This window comes from Heterodontus francisci, chromosome 36 (assembly GCF_036365525.1).
Source record: "Heterodontus francisci isolate sHetFra1 chromosome 36, sHetFra1.hap1, whole genome shotgun sequence".
Lineage (NCBI taxonomy): Eukaryota > Metazoa > Chordata > Chondrichthyes > Heterodontiformes > Heterodontidae > Heterodontus > Heterodontus francisci.
Genome location: NC_090406.1, coordinates 15,775,859 through 15,797,078, shown reverse-complemented (window position 1 = coordinate 15,797,078; position 21,220 = coordinate 15,775,859). Strand labels below are relative to the sequence as shown.

General features: G+C 43.6%; 1 protein-coding gene across 1 annotated transcript in view; it reads left to right on the top strand.

The window, feature by feature from the left end:
• Positions 1-4,279, top strand: part of LOC137351439 (sperm microtubule associated protein 2-like) — a 58,972-nt gene extending 54,693 nt beyond the window's left edge. The window contains exon 9 of the mRNA XM_068015884.1: positions 4,029-4,279. Within this exon, the coding sequence (XP_067871985.1) occupies positions 4,029-4,279 (251 nt within the window). The remainder of the gene's footprint in view (positions 1-4,028) is intronic.
• Positions 4,280-21,220: the final 16,941 nt, after the last annotated feature.

Here is a 21,220-nt window from a genome sequence, read left to right as displayed (position 1 = left end):
TTTGGCCACATAGGTGCGAGATTTCTGATGTCTTCAGAGATCAGAGCATTTAAATATTGTTGGTGGGACAAGGGTGAATGTCCCACTAGCAGGATGCTGGATATTCTAGGCCAGGGGGAGGGGTGTGTGGAAAATTTTGGAAAGGGTTTAAAGGAAGAGTGCAGCATGCTTATCTGAAGGGCTACATACAGTTAAAAATCTTGGAAGACGGACTGATAATACTGGTGCTACAGACGGGATAAGGTGAGCATCTGACATCTCTAAGACTGATATTGAGGTGCATTTGGTACATATTAGAGGAAGGAGAGTTGGAATACCAGGGAAAAGCCTGGTAATGGCAATGGGGAAGGAAGTGACAGTGTCTGTCTCAGACCTCCATGTCGTAGAGTTTATTAGTGTAGTGATTATACTAATGGACTTGTAATTCAAGAGAATGAGAGTTCCCAATATGGCAGTTTGATTTGAATTTAATCTAATAAAAATAAAATCTGGAACTACAAAGTTGATATCAATAAAAATAACAATGGCCATGATGCTGACAGACTGTTGTGGAAATCCTGAGAAGGTATGCCCAATGGGTCTGGCTCTCAGTTTCCTAGCAGGCATTGCCACTTCATCTAATTGCTGCCACTTCATCTAATTGCTGCCACTTCATCTAATTGCTGCCACAATGTGTGAGATGGTCTTGGTCACATGTTGCAAGGCTCCCCACATCCCCGCCCCCCCATTCCCACCCCCACACAAGCAGACTGGGCTGAATTTTAAGTGACCATTGAAAATGGGAACACGGCTGGGGTGGGGGGACATAAAAACGGGATGAAAGATGTCAGACAGGAAGTCCAACGTCCAGATTTCTCTTCCACAATTTACTGTCGGCAACCGACATGGAAGGTGGGCTTTGCCCATCCACATGGTGGGAAGGCAATTCAGGTACTCAAGAGCCCAACTGACAGCAATTTTACTCACTGGATCTTATTTAACTGATGGTGAATGGGAACCACAGGCTTCAGAGTCTTGCCTGGTCAAAGGAGGTGACAAAGAGTGGGGAACTCAATGTTGGCTTCACTGGGAAGCTATCAGGAGTTGCAGCATCACTTGGCAGTGAGGGTGGAGGAGGGAGGACATCGGGAATCGCTGTCAGGAGTGGGAGCAAAGATGGCAGCACTGCAGAGAAGCCAATGTTGGTTGAAGCCACCACTGAGCAACCCGCCCCCCCCCCCCCCCCACTCCTTGTCACCTCCTTTAACCAGTGGAAAAGGAGGACCTCCAGGTATGTATCAGCGAATTGAGGGGCAGCCCTGCCCCGGCTTCTCCTCCAAGTCACACACCATCCTGTCTTGGAACTATATCGCCATTCCTTCACTGTCGCTCGGTCAAAATCCTGGAACTCCCTTCCTAACAGTACTGTGGGTGTACCTACCTCACATGGACTGCAGCAGTTCAAGAAGGCAGCTCACCACCAACTTCTAAAGGGCAATTAGGGATGGGCAATAAATGCTGGCCTAGCCAGCAACGCCCACATCCAGTGAATGAATTAAAAAAAACCTCTGCCTTACCTGCTCCATGACTAATACAGCAATTGAATCGGGAAAATGGTCTTTTTAAATCTGGCCTGCACTCTATCAGTCCCCTCTCCATTCCAACCCCTCCCTGCAGCTGCTAATTGACCGCCCAACCTGCCCTCCAGCCAATTAACAGGTCATCCCCTGAGCACCTTTGCACCATCAATGACACTGAGCAGTCAAAGCTATCGGGTTTCACTCTCTCTAAGCATATTAGTGCATTGCTGCTGCATCCATTCAGAGTGGTGCTGCATATGTCTCTCCAAGAGGTTGCCCAATCTCTTAAAGCAGGAGCTCATGTGATCAAATCCCTGAATCATGATGAAGCACAAGCGCTGCATGGACTCCTCCATTGCCTGTCCATGGCTCCTCAAGGACCTCTGACAAATGGAAACTTATTGTTAAACTCCAGAAAACTTGTTATGGAAGGATAATGCTGGAGCCTATCTTTATTCAGTTTCACATCTATTGTACAGAGTAAAAGGATTACAAACATGTAGCTCCTCACTGAAACCCTTCACCAGTCTCAGTAAGTGTCTGCTTATAAGTGCTCAACGAAGACTCCAATTAACACCCTTCACCTGCATATAATCAAACCATTGATATACAATTAAAAGATTAACACTTATTTGCCTCTGGTTCTCGAGGAAGGCCCTCCTTGTCTGTGACACCCGAGGCCCAGCATCTTTGCCCAACGATGCATCGCTATGTCTGTCCTCCATCCTCTGAGGGGGACTGCACACTGCTGACTCTACCTCACCCTCCTCCTCCCGCTCACACGTGCTGTGAGGTTCACCCAGTGCTCTCCTTTCTACACTAATCTGTGGCCCAACCCGAGGTGAGTGTGTCTGCACTGTGGAAGGTGCCGAGGTATGCTGTGACGGAGCAGGTTCCGTAGACACACTGCACCCTCCCTGCCGAGGATGGTGGCGCTGATTCAGCCAACTTTGGTGCCCTTCTGCAACTGGTCCTGGGGGAGAGACAAGAAAATGGTAGTGAGAACTGATCCTTCTCAACAAGTGTCCCATCACAACCATCCTCTCAGATGACACTGGTCTAAGATCCATAGCATACATTGGGTAGGATCTCGTCCATGACTTTCACCTCAAGAAAGCAATCCAATGACTCTGTTGCTCATGTCCTCCTGTCTCACCATCCCCCAATAAATGCCTCCACGGCACCCTAATGATCTCCAACGCCGTCTCCTCCACTGCTGTCAGTGTGGAGCAGGGCCACTCCACCTCCCTATCTCCCTTGTATTATGGGCTCTGTTCTCCCACAGGATGAGAGGAGAATGATTCCTGAGTAGACTGCCCTCCCTCATCTCTTCCAGCATGACATACACTTGGGCTGATGTTCCCTCTGTGATGTTCCCATCTAAATGTCGCTCCATATGTGAGGGTCCCTGGGTCTCACTGTAGTGACCATTGACTTACTCTGACAATGTGAGGGAGAACTATGGACATTCTGTTAGGTCATCTCGTGTGCATTCTGGTGCTTAGAGATTTGGTGTCCAATGAACCAGGTGCCACTGGCCGCTCCCCTTATAGGTCATTGAACCTTTTTCTACACTGGACCCAGATTCCTCTCGTGGGTCCCCAGCTGCTGACCTCAGTGGCCACCTCTATCTATGCCCTCTTAGTCTTGGGGGGCAAATTTCTCCTTACTGAGGCCAGGAAGAACTGTTCTCTCCTCTGTGACATTGCATCAATGAGTGCTCCCAGAGAGGCCAGGGAAACATGTCCATACAGGCCCTCCGATCTCCCTGGTACTGCATCACTGATGGTAAAGGCAAGCCCAGTCATGGCTGCCACTTGCCTTTTAAAATTGCCTTCAGTGACCCATGCGCCCGACTCGTCCCCAGGCTAATTTTATGACTTCCGTTTGAAGATTGCGTCATCACTGACGCGGTGTAGGGTTGGGACCCAGAAATATTCCAGGCGTTGGGTTCCCAACCCCCGTAATGAAAATCCCAGCCTCTAAGTCTGTAGGCGTGATACAAACGGAAAATCCCAAACCTAGATTATAGGATAATACATACAGAACCAGGATAGCATTTTTAAGCTAAAATAAAAGCAAAATACTGCAGATGCTGGAAATCTGAAATTAAAACAAGAAATGCTGGAAATACTCAGCAGGTCTGACAGCATCTGTGGCGAGAGAAGCAGAGTTAACGTTTCAGGTCAGTGACCCTTCATCAGAACTGGGTCCCTGACCTGAAACGTTAACTCTGCTTCTCTCTCCACAGATGCTGCCAGACCTGCTGACTATTTCCAGCATTTCTTGTTTTTATTAGCATTTTTAAACGATGTGCATTTAAGTGAGTTGAGCAACTGAAAAATATATTTGGAATGGATGAAAGAAGACAACAAGAATAAACTTTTCCTGAGCTGCTCAGCTGTGTAATTTGTTTTACATTTTCCCAATGCTTATGTCATAATGCAAGCAATATTATATATTTTCTAGAGCCTAAAGGAAATTATGAAGGCTATGTTCCCAGTAGACCATTGGAGCAACCCGTATCTGAAAGTTCATTAAACTATACAGCCACTGAAAGAATTCAAGAACTTGCTAAACCAAAGGTCCGCACTGTAGTAACCAAGTCTGAAGATCCCTTTGAAATTTCAGCAGCTGCTAAAAATGCCGTTGCAACTCCGAGACTTGAACAACTCGCTGTTCCAATTCCTAGAAAAGTAACACGCAAGAAATTTGGATAAAGTATTCTTGTCTAAGAGTTTCTCATACTTTCTTAATTTAGTACTTTGTATTTTCACTGTTGGTATCTCACTTCTCTTGGGTTGATTAGCTCACTCGCTTCAGGTTAGTTCATTTAATGAAAGTAAGAATGTGCACACAAGCAATTTTTCACTTATTCAAAGTTTAATCCTTCAAATAATGTGAAGTGCTGACAAATCAAGTGAACCTGATTCATAGAGATGAGGCCTATCAAGTGTACAGCTCTTGAGCACAGGTCGAATCATAAGTCCTGTTACAATTCTAAGCAACAAATCATTAATTGAAAAAAGGCATGCAAATACCTCTCTGAGCTGCAAAATATATAATACCAATGGGTAAAGAGGTACTATTGTACTATTGATTGACATGGGTGAGTTGACTTCATCTCAATGTCGTCCTTTCACTTTCCTAGAACATCTTTTCTACCTTCGAGCTTTCTGAACCCATTTTATTAGGCTTTCACCCAGCAGCATTTTTGCCTGTCAATAACCAGGGGCATAGATTTAAGGTAGGGGGCAGGGGGTTTAGAGGGGAATTGGGGAAGAATTTTTTCACCCAGAGGGTGGTTGGAATCTGGAACACACTTACTGAAGGGGTGGTAGAGTCAAGAATCCTCACCACATTTAAGAAGTATCTAGATGAGCACTTGAAACGCCATAGCAGACAAGGCTACGGGCCAAGTGCTGGAAAATGGGATTAGAATAGATAGGTGCTTGATCGCCAGCACAGACGCGATGGGCCAAAGGGCCTGTTCCTGTGCTGTATAACTCTGTTCCTGTATTGAACAATTGGGCTCACAGGTGCTTATCTCTTTCTGGAGACCCAGCTTTTTCACCCCGGTAGAAAAAGCACAAGCATGAGGTTTAGTGTTCATCATCTGCTGTACTTTTGAACTTGGGCTTAAAAATAAATTTAGCTTTTTCTGCCAATGTTGCTAAATAGGTTCATATTCAGCACCATTCACAACTCTTCAGATACTGAAGCAGCCCCTATCCAGATGTAGAAAGACCTGGACAACATCCAGGCTTGGGCTGATAAGTGGTAAGTAACATTTGCACCACATAAGAGCCAGGCAATGACCATCTCAAACAAGAGAGAATCTAACCATCTGCCCTTGATGTCCAATGGCATTACAATTGCTGAATCTCTCATTATCAACATCCTGGGGGTTACCATTGACCAGAAACTGAACTGGACCAGCCACATAAATACTGTGGCTACAAGAGCTGGTCATGGGCTGGGAATTCTGTAAGTAACTCACCTCCTGTCTCCCCAATGCCAGTCCACCATCTACATGGCACAATTCAGGAGTGTGTTGGAATACTCTCCACTTGCCTGGATGGGTGCAGCTCCAACAACACTGAAGAAGCTCGACACCATCCAGGACAAAGCAACTCGCTTGATTGGCACCCCATCTATCACTTTCAACAGTCACTCCCTTCACCACCAACACACTGTGGTAGCAGTGTGTACAATCTACAAGATGCACTGCAGCAACGCACTAAGGCTCCTTCAACAGCACCTTCCAATTTGATGGAATATAGGTAACACATAATTAAGTAGAATTTAGAAATAGTTAAAATATTATTCTTTTAGAATTAAAGATTGAATAAATGGTCAAGTTTTTAAGACTCACTGACATTCCCCTTTAAGAAGGTAGAAAATTTCAAGGTCCCTGTTATGAACCAGAAACAAGTTGGGAAATGCATTTGTGTCTCTGTTGTCAGGGGCTTGGAAGATAAACAGACATTGAAATATCCTGTCAGTAAGAGGTAGCAATAAACTTAATTGGTTTGTGCAGACAGATCGGCTCCGGAAGTTGCTTTGGGGTGCCATGGAAAGGGCAATTATAGATAATGAAACAATAAATGGAATGGACTCACAGGATCAAGAGGTTAAGTAAACACAATTATAAACATTTTGACCAGATAAATGCTCACAACTTCAAAAGCAAAGGAATTCCAGTAAAACATTAAGTGGAGATGGCAATTAAAGATATGGATTTTAAAAGGAAAATAAACACACACGGGAAGGTCACATCTATATGGTAAAAGTCAGATGACACTTCAGAAACAGTATAAATATGAGGTTTTGAAGCAAAGATTAGAAGTGTTGAATCCTCAAACAATGCTTCTCAACTAAGTGGAATTTAAGGTAAAAAGTTTACTTTAAATTTTGATGGATATTCTGGATATTCTAAGATATCTTGCTGTAACATTAGCAAGGTTAAACGTTTGGATTCTGTTAGAAATAAGATTATGTATTACATCTTTTAGTAATATTTGATGTCATGATATGCTTATCCGCTTAGAAGTGTATTAAGTTTAATAAATTTATATAAGTTAATAAATAGTCTCATGTAGTATTCAATATATAACTACAAAGAACTCCCTCTCTGTGTCTCTAAGTGGAGAGATATGTATTGAAGAGAGTTCCCAGATCTTTTAATGTCTGGAATATTTATGACTTAACAATAATTATTAAAAATAGGCTATCCGAATGATGGTAATATTCTGTTGGTTTCCTTTCTTTGAGGGAAAGCTAGTACAATTCTATGGATCCAATTAAGTGTCTATGAGAATTTTGTCTGGTTTGAACTTGATTAAAGAAGATTCATAGGGATATACTCCTGATTTGGTTTAGTCCCTATAAGGGGTTAAAGTCATAAATCACTTCAACAAACCCGCGACCTCTACCACCTAGAAGGACAAGGCAGCAGACACATGGGAACACCACCATCTGCAAGTTCCCCTTCAAGACACACACCATCTTGATTTGGAACTATAATTGCCGTCCTTCACTGTCGCTGGGTCAAAATCCTGGAATGCCCTTCGTAACAGCACTGTTGGTGTACCTACACCCTAAGGACTGTACCGGTCCAGGAAAGCAGCTCACCACCACCTTCTCAAGGGGAATTAGTGATGGGAAATAAATGCTGGCCTCGCCACTGATGCCCACATCCCACAAGCGAATAAAAAAAACCAAATCATCACAAGAAACACGTCATTCTTCAGAGCACAGAAAATATCACTCAAAGCATTGAATCAGATTCTGACATCGACACCTCAGGTGAAGAACATGAGACTACACCTGACGTCAGATATTGTATTCATGAGAGAAAACACCCACCATACTTAATTGACAATGTTATGAAGTGGACTATATATGTTTAAGTTTATTGTTTACATTTTTTGCAAGCAATCTATTGAAACATACTATGTCTCTCATTTACTAAGAAGAGGAGGGATGCAGTGTTTTGAGAATTGCGTTGTACATATTGTTCATTTGAGGCTACTATGCACACATGAGCCAGCAGGGGGAGCTGAAAGTGAAAGTGTCATGCAGGCCCCCTCCTGCCAAGCATGAGGCATATTAATTTTGCCACGTGGACATTAAATTTCAAACTGTTGTTGAAGTGAAAAAAGGACTTGCTTTAAAAAAATTGTCAGATCTTGGCTAGAAAGACATTTGCATATTAACAGACAGTGTTTGGAAGGACAACGCAGCCATTTCTTGACACATTCAACCCACAATGGACCCTTGGCTGGAAAGACATTTGCATATTAACAGACAGTGCTTGAAAAGGACAAAGGATCATTCCTTCACACATTCAACCCATAATGGACTTTTGATCACCAGACATTGAAGGTGAGGGAGCTCACATTCCAAATTGACTACTAAGATGGTCGAATACACAAACGGACATGGTCAAACCAGCTAGTCATATGACTTACCTGCTGGGCAACCTGAGTTTTTTGAATTTGTACAAACAGTTTCGGCAGAAAGCAGAATGCTCCTGGACAGAGAAGATATCTCCTGGCTGGCTCACCACAGCCTCTTCTGTCTGCCTGCTCCCATCTCTTTCTCATGGAACTCCAAATCCCCAAGAGAGAAAAGTCTCCTACAGCAAACAAGGTTTAAGAAGAATACTGGGACACAATGAAAAGCAAGATCTACCTGCAATAAAGGACACTACAGTGAGCTCTAAGAACCGTAACACAAAAAACCTCCTCAAATATTGCCTCAAACTTTTCCACTTTATTTCTCCTGTTTTCTTTCTGTCTGTATCTGTATGTGTGTATCGCATGTGCATGCTGGCGTGAGCGCATCGTGTATCCGTAGGCGTTAACCGAATTAGAGTTTAAGTTTAAGTTTAATATATTTTAACTTTTCTTTAAACCTAAGAAAGCCTGTTTGCACAGGTTTCTTTGCCTCATAATTGGAAAGCGGTGAACAAGGATTCACCAAAGAGGAGCTAAAAACACAGTGTGTTTAAAATTAAACCCTGTTACGGTAAGACCAGGTGAAGGCTGAAAGGGAACCCTAGACCTCTTTTTCACCTGGTCGTAACGGAAAGTAAATCAGAATAAAGAAGACTCCATTATGCTCAACATCATGCTGCCTTTGTCTCATTCTTTGCCTCATATTTCTTACAAAACTCAGTTAAGCCTCACTCCATTCCTGGGAACATCACAAGTCTCTCTTTTGTCCTTGCAGGTGAAACAGGCTCATAATGTCTGGGAAAAGGCCCAAACTGGTGGAGTGGTTCCCTACCTTCATGTGAACTGACTCTGAAAGTGTTGGTGCTCTGGGCAGGGGTGGGACGGTTCCAAGAGAATCTCTCCTCGATAATTTGCTGCCTTACAGCTCTGTCAGCTCATTGTACTGCTGAGCCATGCTTTTCTTCTTCATTGTCCAGCTCCTCATTGCCTTCTCCATCTTCCTGCTCTATTTCCCCTTTCGACGGCAAGGTTGTGGAGCATGCAACAAACAAGAACCATCTTAACACTCTTTCTGGGTGGTACTGAAGGATCCGTCCCAAGCTATCCAGCCAGCGGAACTGCTGTTCAGGATATCGATAATCTGCTCAATCAGAATCTTTGTTGCTCTAGAGTTGTGATGGTACTCCATATCAGTGCCCAGGTTCCTGACAGAGGTCACAAGCCAGTTGGTGAGAGACTATCCCATGTATCCCAGGAGTCAGCATGCCTCCCAATGGTCTAGATGAAACACAGGGAGCGTTGAGCATTGGCATGGCATGCAAGCGTCATTGTTCCATGTGGGGTGTATAAAATGGCTCCTGCCCAAAATCCTTCATTTACAAATCATGACATCAAAGGTCACGTGTATGGCAAAGCAAAGTATACAAAAATATTAAGCCCCAAATATCCCCCATTTCATTAAAAAAATTAATTTCTTTCTTGTCCTTTCAAATTTATCTGTCCCGACATTTATTTCACACAATCTTTAAAGCGTTCAGTTCGTTTTATGGTACACATGTGCAAGTTGTTGTTGGCTGTTCGTCTGGTGTTCCTTGGGTGATGTTGTTGTTGTTCCTTTGAGGAAAGTTGTTGCTGAGGTGATTGTTGCTGCTCATCTGTTGCGCTGGTTGGAGTACAGTTGACCTCTGGGACTGATGGTCATTCAGTTCCTTGCTCAGTTGGTGAACTCAGATCTGTCTCATCAGCTGTTTGCTTGTGAGGGAGCAGCTCCTCCAGTTGAGTGTAGATGTTTGCGGTTGCCTCAATAGATCTGGTCGTTCACCTTCACCTGGTATGATCAAGGTGACAACTTCTTCATGCAGGTCTCAAGTTGCCAAGCGGGCCCAGATGTCATGTGTGTATTGAATAGTTACACTCTGACCTGCTCTCCAATTCGCAGCTCTGGCAATGATTTGGCAGTTTTATCAAAGTGACATTTGACTTTCTTACATTTGCTACAATCTTGTCCCTCACACTTGTTACTACTTCTGGCTTCAGTAGTTTCGTAGCTGTTGGAAGAGTCATCTGGGTGTGGTGCGACATTAGTCAATGGACTGGACTACTTCCCATGCCCTCAGTAGGTGTGTTTCTCCACTTTAAAATTGCCTTCTACACATCTGTGGCAGATCTAGGAGATTTCTTTATGATCCTTTTGGCAATTTTCACTGCTGCCTCAGCCTTTTCATTTGACTGGAGATAATATGGAGATGATGTGCAGTGCTGAATTTCCCAATCGTTCATGAAGCGTCTGAATTCTTCACTCATGAACTGAGGGCCATTGTCGTTCATCACAATGCCGGGAATGCCATGATGACTGAAGTGTGCTTTTAGGCATTCTATGATCTCACTTGTTGACGTCAGCTGGTCTAAATCCCAGTAGTCCAAACAGTAGACGATATAATCAGTTCCAGTGAAAGTGAAGAGGTCTACTCCAAGCTTCATCCAGGTCTGTCTGGGATGTCATGAGCCATGAGCGGCTCTTTAGCTTGCTTAGCTTGATAGTCATTGCAAGCACTGCACTGGCTGATGTGGTCCTTAATTTCATTGCTCGTATTTGGACAGTAGAGCACTTCTCTTGCCTTCCTCACACTAGGCTCGATTCCTTGATGGCTTGCATGGACTTCAGCATCTCTTTTCCCATTTCTTTAGGAATAATGACCCTTGCCCTTTGTACAAGATGCCATCTTGGGCGGTCACATCATCTCTGTATGCCCAATACTCTCTTACAGCAACAGGTGTGTCCTTGATGGTTTTATGCCATCCTTTCATCACAACTTCCTGTAACATGTGAAGAGTTGCATTTCATTGTGTAGTTTGCTTGATCTGAGCAAGATGCTTGTCTCTCAGATTCAATGTCTCTGCTGGGTTGCTGACTTCCAGAGCATGTTGTGCTGTTGCTTCGTTGTGAATCTGGAAGATTTCACACTCTGTAATAGCAGAACAACCTCCTTCAAAGGGATTGCAGCTCTCGACAGCATGTCGGCGATGTATAGCTGCTCCCCTTCCTTGTACTTTACTTTCAAGTGATATCTCTGCAAATGAAGTAACATCTTTTGCAAACACTTTGGAGCAGATAGAAGTGGTTTAGAAAAGATGCTTTGAAGTGGCTTTTGGTCAAACTCTAACATCACTTTCTCGCTCCCTAACAGGTACTGGTTGAAATGCTCATAAGCAAAGATGATAGCCAGACACTCTTTCTCGATCTGTGCATAGCGTTGTTCAGTTTGCATTGATGTCCTGGATGCAAACGCAACTGGTTGTCCTTGCTGCATGAGGGTGGCTCCAAGTCCTGTTTCACTGGCATCACACTACAGGGTGACTTCCTCATGGTCATCATAGTATCTCAGCACCAGTGTTGTCATCACTAGTTGTTTGATGTGAGTGAAAGCTGCTTCTTGTTCTGTGCCTCAATACCAATACCTCAAATACTTTGCAGTGAGATTACATAGAGGTTCACACTCTGACAACAGATTGGACAAAAACTTGGCTAGATAGTTCACAAGCCCACAAATCGTTGAACTGCCGTCACAGGTGTTTGTTGCTGCATCTCTGCTACAGGTTGCACCTTATCAGGATCACAACAAAGTTCTTTAGCTGTCTGTACAAGCCCTATGTACCTGACTTCAGTCATCTACAGCTGCAACTTTTGCTTATTCAGCTTCAGGTTCATTTGGTGAGCTCTCTCCAGCAATCTCATTAGATTCCCACCATGGTCTGCAATGGCAACTTCTATCATTTCTCCACATCCACAGACTAGAAGATCATCCATGATTGCTTCTATTCCTCATAGACCATTAACTATCTGATGCTGAGTGCATTGGTACTCTTCCAGAGCAGTAGAAATGCCAAATGGCATGTGCAATCACCTGTACCTCCCAAATGGTGTCCAGAAAGTAGTCAGAAAGCTGCTGCTTTCATCCAACTTCACTTGCCAGTCTCCATCCTTCGCATCTAGGGTAGTAAAGACATTTGCCTTGGCAAGTTGAGGCAAAATCTCTTCAATGGTTGTTATAGGAGAGTGAGATCTCTTCAAAGTTTTATTGAAGTCCTTTGAATCTAAACACACTGTTGACTTTCCAGTCTGTAGGAGTTATCTCTTTCTTGATTACTCCCATCTTTTCAAGCTCCTCTATCTTGGCTTTCAGGCTAGACTTAAGGGCACTTGGAACTCTCCTCAGAAGAGTTTGCCTCACACTCTTATCAACTTCGAGATGATATTCACCAGGAAGGCATCCAAGACCTGTGAGCACATTTTTGTAATCTGTCAGGATTTGTTCAACAGTCAATGGTTTGGTGTCATGCGAAACACTGCAAATCTCTTCTGGCACAGGGAGGGTTACCAGTCCAAACTTTTAACTTGTTTCAGCTGAGATGAGGGGACTTTGCTTCATGTTCGCTATTTGGAATTGAAGTTCTTCTTTCTTCCCATTGCAGTGGACTCTCAGCTTGGTTTGTCCTCTTGGGGTGAGCATCGTTCCATCATAGAGCCTCAACTTTACCTTCGACGGCTTCATTCTCGGGTCACCATTTTGTGCAGTTTCACACAAGTCTGCGAAGCTCGTGATGTTGCACGTAGAACCAGTGTCTATTTGCGCCTCACATCAGCTTGATGCTCTGCTTCTGCAGTCATCATTTCAACAGTCACAAACCACTTTCTACCTCAAGACTTGACATACCAACATGTTCTAGGGTAGAGACTGATTCGTCAGAATCATCATCCAACATCTTTCCATCAACCATCTTTACAGGTTTGCTTTTCTTCTTTCTAGCGAAACATTTATTTGCCGAGTGGTTCAGCTTCTTGCAGTTAGAGCACTTTCCCCACACTGGACATGCTTCCTTTTCCTTTTTGTCGTGGCCCCACAGTATTTACATCCAGTTCTCTGGCCTTGATCTTTCTGCTGGCCCTACTGAAAGTTTGTACTTCCTTTTCATCATTGACTTGTGCTTGAAAGACTTGGACTGCCTCTCAGCATAGTGCACAGCCTCATTGGTTCTCCCATCAATATTCTTCAGCTTTTGGTTAGTCACCTCAGAGCTTCTGCACGTCAATAGCTTTCTTGAGAGTAAGCTTCTCTTCTCTCAGCAAACCTGCTCTCACAGCAGAATTTCTTGTTCCTAAGACAACCCTATTTCTGATGAAATCATGCTTCAGATGCCCAAACTCACAAGACTCGGCTATATCTCTCAGTACAGTCACATACTTTCAATATTCTCCCTCTGTTCCTGAGCTCTAGTGCTAAACACATAATGTTCATAAATGATATTAGTAGAGGGTTCAAAGTGGGTCTTCAAGACCTTCAAAATTTCACAGATTTCTCTGAGATCTAAGGTGCAATACAGCTTTAACACTCCTTCCCCATCACTGATAACAGAGTTGCTATTTTTTATCTGCTCAGGTTTCTTGTCTTACTCTGTGGCAATCTCATAATTCTGCCATTGAGATTGGAAGAATTGCCAATTCCCTCTCAAATCTCCCTTCATGTCGATTGGAGCAGGTACTGGAAAATTCAAAGCCATAAAGATGTACTCAGCTGTCAATGTCCTGTGCAAAGTTACAGACAGGAGTTGTTTTAAATTCTGACGTTTTGCACATCTGCTGTCTGTCGTACAGCTATCAAAAGCCTTCAAATCCTGGCTGCTCACTTCTGATACCATGGAGGGAATTTTATCCCGGCAATGGGGGTGTTGATGCGGGCAGAAACCGCGCTGAGATCCCTGTGTCACCTCTTTTTCGGAAGGCCTGCCGAATTTAGTGCCAATCAGGCACTTAAGTGGCCTTCCATATGATCTAGGACCCTGTCGCCAGGAGAGCTGCTGGCCAATCAGAGGCGGTGGATACTGCTGGAGGTGACCGTACTGGAGGCCAAGGAGTATTGCTGGAGCCAGACCTCAGGTAGGTCAGGGTAGGATGGGTCTTGTGGGATGGGGGTAATGTGGAAGGTGGGGAGGCAGCAAGGGCAGGGTGTGGCCCTCAGCAGGCCTCCTCTTCCCGATGCCGGATCTCTCATTCAGGCACTGTGCCTTTGAATGAAGGACCCGCACCCCCCCCCCCCCCCCCACCCCCACCGCCCCCGGAGCCGGGCGTGCTTCCCATGCCGAGACAGGGCTGCCCACTGCACAGCTAATTGTGGCTGCAGTGGAAAAGGCCCTTAATTGGGGGTTAATTACCCAGTTAAGGGCCTCAATTGGCAGTGGGACCATTCTCAGGCCTTACCGCCCTGGACTAAATTTTGGCAGAGGCGGGATGATGGCGAGAACCCCCTGCCCAATTTTATGCTCTCCCTGCCTCCATACCCACAGCGGGGGAGAGCATCAAACTCCTCACCACCACCCACCCCCACCGCCCCCCACAATGTTCCATGTGGTGTATAAAATGGCTACTTCCCAAAAGCCTTTATTTACAAATTGTGACATCAGCGGTCACATATGTGTACAGAAAGCCAAACTGTACAAAAGTATTTAGCCAAATAGTGATGACTACTGCCAGGAAACTGGGAACAAACCTAAATGAGTCACTGACTGCAGTCACAAACAAACTGAACATTGAGTGAATAGTTGCCCTACCTGTTAAGAAACAGAGCTGTTTCCTGATGGGAAGCATGCAGAGCTACGTCTGTGTAGTCTAAAATTTAGATGGCTTGTGAAAGCTGCTTATCAATTGCTCCCACTATGATTTGCTGGGCATGTTAATGAAATGATATTTTACCCAGGCACAGATATCAGTTTAACAAAAGGGCCTTGATTAAGGTGCAGGACCCTTATTATCATATTTAAATGATGCCTGTGCTTGTTGCAGGCAGCCACTGAGAGTGGTCGGACCAATATTGCATCATACACACTTGCAGCAGTGTTGCTGCACAGAACGTCATGATGTTGTATTGGATGTTGTTGTGCCCTTTTTGAACCCTGGAAATGTGTGAGAAGCATTGCAATTTCTCCCTCTCTCTGTCAAGATAATACGATGGAACAATTGTTAAAAAAAACCACTTGTGATGCTGGGATTGCTCTGTAGCCAGATCAATGAGCTACACACCCTCAAATGCTGCTAAGACTTTCCCATGCATTGGTTAAAGCACCCTTGGTGTTCGTTGTGTTCAAATTTAGTTATCGTGCTACAAAATGGTTTGAATGCATTGGAGCGGGAGCAGAGGGAAGCAACACAACTGATTTCATGTGTGAAGGAAATCAGCTACGAAGAATGATTCAAGAAAGTCAAGTTCTATAGTTTAAAGAGAAGTTTAATGGAGAATTCATTAAGGTTCATATGGTTTTAAGTGTATAGATAGGGTAAATCCAGAATATTATTCCAAAGTAATTAACTCAAAGGATTCGAAGATATAAATTTAAATCAGGGAAAGAAATTGAAAGCTAATATTAAGAAAGCTTCTCTAAATGTTTCTCTAAATGCTTCTAAATGCATTTCCCCCAGCTGCCATATTAACTGCAACATTTTTTTTAGTTAGCTGAGACAGTCTCCTAAGGCAGGCAGGGCAGGAGCCTCATAAATTCATGCAAATCGGGGTCCTATGGTGCAATAAAGATGACAACATCATTTTAAGATGGAAATCCCAACTAGAGTCCATTCTACCAGTAAATCCTATCAGACCACTGAAACAGTATTTGAAGGGGCACTCACCTGTAGACAATTGGAGTAAAGAATTTGTGTGCCCTTGGAATTGGAAACTGAAGTCTTGCTTCCTAATACTTCTCAATTTTTATATAACAACCAGTTTGATGGTCCAGATTTTGCTGTGACAGAGCATCTAAGGGCATCTGCCATTAGTTAGACTTTTCCTTGCACATTTAAGTTTTGAAATTTTTTCACAGCAGGTTGCTGAAGTGCGAGCTGATAATGTCGCAGTCAGGGAAACTGAACATTTGGGACCTGAGTGAACAGGGAAACCAACTGTGTGTCTCCTTAACCAATCAGATTGAAGAATTGTGAAATTAACAGCAAAAGGCCTAAGAAGGAAGCCTAATTTAGAGTGGGTAAATTCAATGTCAAATCATGTACAGAAAGAGAAATACAGAGATGGAACGAAAGATTGGATTAAGGGAGGAAAAAAAAGATTAAAAAATTAAAAATTTAATATTTTAAAAATCTCCAACAATTAAAACACAGTGGCGCAGTGATTAGCACCGCAGCCTCACAGCTCCAGGGACCCGGGTTTGATTCTGGGTACTGCCTGTGCGGAGTTTGCAAGTTCTCCCTGTGACCACGTGGGTTTTCGCCGGGTGCTCCGGTTTCCTCCCACAGCCAAAGACTTGCAGGTGATAGGTAAATTGGCCGTTGTAAATTGCCCCTAGTGTAGGTAGGGAATATGGGATTACTGTAGGGTTAGCATAAATGGGTGGTTGTTGGTGGGCACAGACTCTGTGGGCCGAAGGGCCTGTTTCAGTGCCGTATCTCTAAATAAATAAAAAAATGAATGAGTCGCCCAACTTACAATGTTTAATTTTCAGTGTCAGAGAGGTTTATTAGTGGCAGCTTACACTTCTGTCATTGTTAAAAGAGTTGAACTGACAAGACTTAACTTTCTATGGTGAGTTTAGTTACATAGAATTACACAATATATATGGCAGAGAAACAGGCTATTCGGCCCAACCAGTCCATGCCAGCATTTGTGCTCCTCTTGAGCCTCCTCCTATCTTCCTCATCTAAATCTTCGTAACTCTCTATTCCCTTCTCCCTCAAATGCTTGCCTAGCTTCCCTTAAACGCATCTACACTATTCACTTCAACCACCCCCTGTGGTAGCCAGTTCCACATTCTCACCACTCTTAGGGTAAAGAAGTTTCTTCTGAATTTCCTATTGGATTTCTTGGTGACAATTTTATATTGATAGCCTCTAGTTATGCTCTTCCCCACAAGAGGAAATATTATCTCTGTATCCACTCTATCAAAAGCTTTCATAATTAAAGATCTCTATTAGGTCACCCTTCAGCTTTTGTTTTTAAAGAGAAAAGAGACCTGGCCTGTTCATTCTGTCCTGAAATGTATACCCACGCATTTCTGAAATCATCCTTGTAAATCTCTGAACTTTCTCCAGTGCCTCTAGTTTGTATCTACCACATAAACACAGCCACTTCATGCCATTCAATACATTTCATTGGTGAAGCAGGTAAGCAAGGTGCCATTTTCATGAAGCTAACAGCAATGTGGCACAACTTGGACAGTAACTTCTGGATATCCGCATTTAACTGCACCTCACCTGAAGTTGCTGTACTATTTGCACATCAGTAACGGAAGAGCCATTGGCCTCACCATTATTTTGACAGCAAATTCTGGTCCAAAGTAATTTAGGAATTGGTTATAAGTGAAAGTCAATTTAAGAACTGTACCAGAATTTGATAAGCCCTTTATTCATGCTGGTGAACTTTGGTCCAGTTCAATTTAAATTATAGCATTCAAAAATGTAAGTAATCTTTTCTTCATGAAGTAAAAACAATTACATATTTTGTGTGAATTGATGTAAACATTCAAGGTTTCCCACAGAATGACTTGACGTCATTTCTGACTAACTGCTGCCTTGGTTTCTATGGTGAGATTATGTTGCATGCCATTTGGTTGTTACTTTGTGCAGCGAATCATTTTAACCAATTTTTACTGAAATGAAATAACACTCTTTCACGCTGAAAATGGTAGAACTGTCAACTGAGGAAGAATGACAATACACGACTAGCAGTGTAATCAGACCTTTGATTTTAAAAGTCAGAAGGACAGTGTAGGTCATCTGTTGAAAATTTCAATGATGCAGCTAATTTTTTCTGACATTCAGAATAAAAGGCAGGTTTAATTATAAAAGGCATCCTTTAACTATTGTGTTCTTCCTCTCTTGGGATATGAACCCCTTTTGCTCCAATTTATTCCTTTTTTTCTGGTCTTCCAATGCCGCATGGCAAATGGCAAAGGGTGGGGGGGGGGGGGGGGGGCGTTCAGGGAATTAACTCCCAAACCTCTTGTAATACCACATTGAGGTCTTGAACATACGAATTAGGAGCAGGTATAGGCCACTCAGCCCTTCAAGCCTGCTCCACCATTCAATGGCTGAACTGATTACTCCATATTTCCACCTACCCCTGATAACCTTCCACCCCCTTGAAAGCTGATATATAAGATTGAGCTGATGATGACCTTGCCATTGATTTTGCCTGGCCCATAATTAATACAAGTGAGAGGGATTTGTAAGTATGAACCCAGAGAAAATATTGCATTTGTATCGTATCTTGTCATTACTCTGAGAAATGTCGCAAAGTGCTTCACATACAATGAATTAATCTGAAGTGCTGTAATGGATTTCTGCCCATTTTCCCAACTGGATAAGCCTGTAAACGTGACAAATCTCACTGGAAAATCTAGCCTTCAACATCAAGCCTCACACCTGAATAATAGACACATGGGGTTGTGAATCTTTGGAATTCTCCACCCCAGATGGCTGTGGAAGCTCAGTCATTGAGTATGTTTAAAGCAGAGATTGACAGATTTCTAAATGCAAATGGCATAAGGGGATATGAGGATAGTGTGGGAAAAAGGCATTGAAGTGGAAGATCAGCCATGATCATATTGAATGGCAGGGCAGGCTCGATGGGCTGAATGGCCTACTCCTGCTCCTATGTATGCAAATAGGACAACCATTGTATATGCAGCAAGACCCCATAAACAACAATGAAATTAATGACCTGTTTTTGATGGTGTTGACGCAGGGAGGAATGTTGGCTAGCACACCAGGAGAGCTTCATGAATTTCCTCAAAGAGTGCAATGAGATATTTAACATTCACATAAATCACCAGAGGAGATGGGAAGATCTTTGGTTTAATGACTCATCTAAAGGACAACACAATGAAAGGTCAGCAACCCCAGGACTGCACTAGAGTGTCACCCTAGAGAATGACGTCACATCCTGCCATGCAATTGCAGAGTGCATGGCACCCCAACAAGCTACACTCAAGCTGCGCCAGTGGCAGCCGCACTTTCAGTAGGAAAATAAGCTGGTCCAGTCATTAAATAATATTGTACACTCCTTAAATCTGAACATCCGTAATGTCACACTGATTAACAAGGCAAATACTAATGCAATTTTATTTTCTATTTAGTCCGCTCTCTCCTCAATTCGAATTTTATCTTCTTCCCTTTAGTCTGTGTTGTCTCCATTAGGTTAACAGCAAAGGATGGATCCATAGATTCCATCAATATATGTCTTTGCTCAAGCCACCAAGAAGTATATTTGAGAAATGTGGGAAAGAACTCCCATTAACATCAGTTTCCAATAGATGACCAAACTGCAGGCAGAAAACTCGACCAGCCCCTAGGGAGATTCCATTCTTGATTTAGTCCCAGCATTTAGGTTGAAATGAATCTGTAGGAACAATAATGCAGTGGCAGATGCCTGGAGTAATGCATCATTTTGGTTGCCAGGATTCTATATAATTGGGGACAGAGACTAGAGGCCTACAATATACCCAATGTGCTTAGGGTATGACATATAGGGGGGTAGAGGGAGGGGATCCCTGCCCTTATGGACAGGGCATGATAGGACCCTGTGTAAAAGGCTCATTTAAACCCCAAAATTACTTAATTAGGAAGAGAGGCCTCTTCATAGTCCAGCCGGAGCACTTGAGCAGTGCGCAAATTGCTAGTTGCCCATTTTCAACAGGTGTGGATGGGAAGGCCTACCAAACACAATTAAAATTTTTGTTTCATTTCCTTGGTTTAGGATGACCCCAACTTAATGTCTGAGTTTTCATGTGGCCTCCAACAGCCAGCCATTCCTTCAATAGGGATTTTATGCCCAACCACTAAAATGACAGCCTTTTACAGCAGCCCTTACATGAATGCTGGCAACTGGTATTCCAGTCTGAGACCCTTGTGGTGCCACCCCTTCCTCCCGTGTCCCACAAAGATATATCATGATCTATGTAGAGAAAGTGCCATTAAAATATTTAAATAAGTTAAGTTCACATCATCATGTGTGGTTACCTCATTTCAGCACAGGGAAGGACAGCATCTAGAGACCATATTTTCAGTCCTCTGGACGAGCTCAGCATCATTGTCATGATGATGCCAGATGGAAAGAATGTGATGACATTTTTGCAGCATTTAGACCTGCTTGTGACATGATTGAGATTTTTGCAATATGAATGGTTTTTTGCCCCAGTGTTGATGCCTTCAATGTATAAATTATGCCTTCTTTTCCTAAAATTAGGATTTGGCTATGAATGTAAGCTCCAACTGATATTATGCAGATTGTTTTATACCTCCTTGTTCCACTGTTAATGAGATGAATGGATTATTCACCTTCTCTTCTCAACTACTTAATGCTCAAAATAAGAGAAGACGTACAAGCAGAAGCTACCCATTAAATTATACAAATTTCTCAGCTTGAATTTTTAAATGGCCTGGGAGGCATGACCAGAAACAGACGGGACTGCAATTTCCCGACAATAGCCGCGTGCTGGTCTCCCGCCATGTTTCAGCCTCCTGGCCATTTTTGTTCCAGGAGGAGCAGGGTGGGGTGACGGCTACCCACCCACAAGCGGCAGGTAGTCTATTAGACCAATTAAATGGCCTTTCATGGCCACTCAGCAAAAGCCGACTGGAATTTCCATGTCGGCTTTCAGGCCCACCACCGAGGCCGAAATAGGGCCAAGAAATGGAGATGGCCTCCCAGCTGCAGACTGATGTGGGAGGGAGCTGGTGGGGGCAGCGCTCCATCCTGCTAGGGATGCCCTCTCACCCCCTGCACATGCCATGGCCATCAGGCCACCACTGCAACCAATGGAGGTTTCCCCTCCACAATGACAGACCGGCAGCTGTGGTCTTTACAAGGATGAAATTTTTTTTTAATCTCTTCATCATGAGGTGCCCCCCCCTCTCTTACCTGTATCAGCAAATCCCACCGCAGACGGTAGGGCAGCTGGTGTCACTGCTGGAGAGCTTCCTACTGGCCTTGGGAGACCGCCCGCCATTCTTAATTGGATGACGAGTGCACACTCCGGCAACTAATTGGCCAGCTGGCCATAGATCGCATCGGGCATCAGGCGACAACGCAACACGGGGTCATGACTCAGAAATTCACCCAATGTTGGGGTCCTGACCCCAGAGCAAAATATCCACCCCCTTATTTTAATTTTAGAATAAACATCAAGGATAAACTTGGA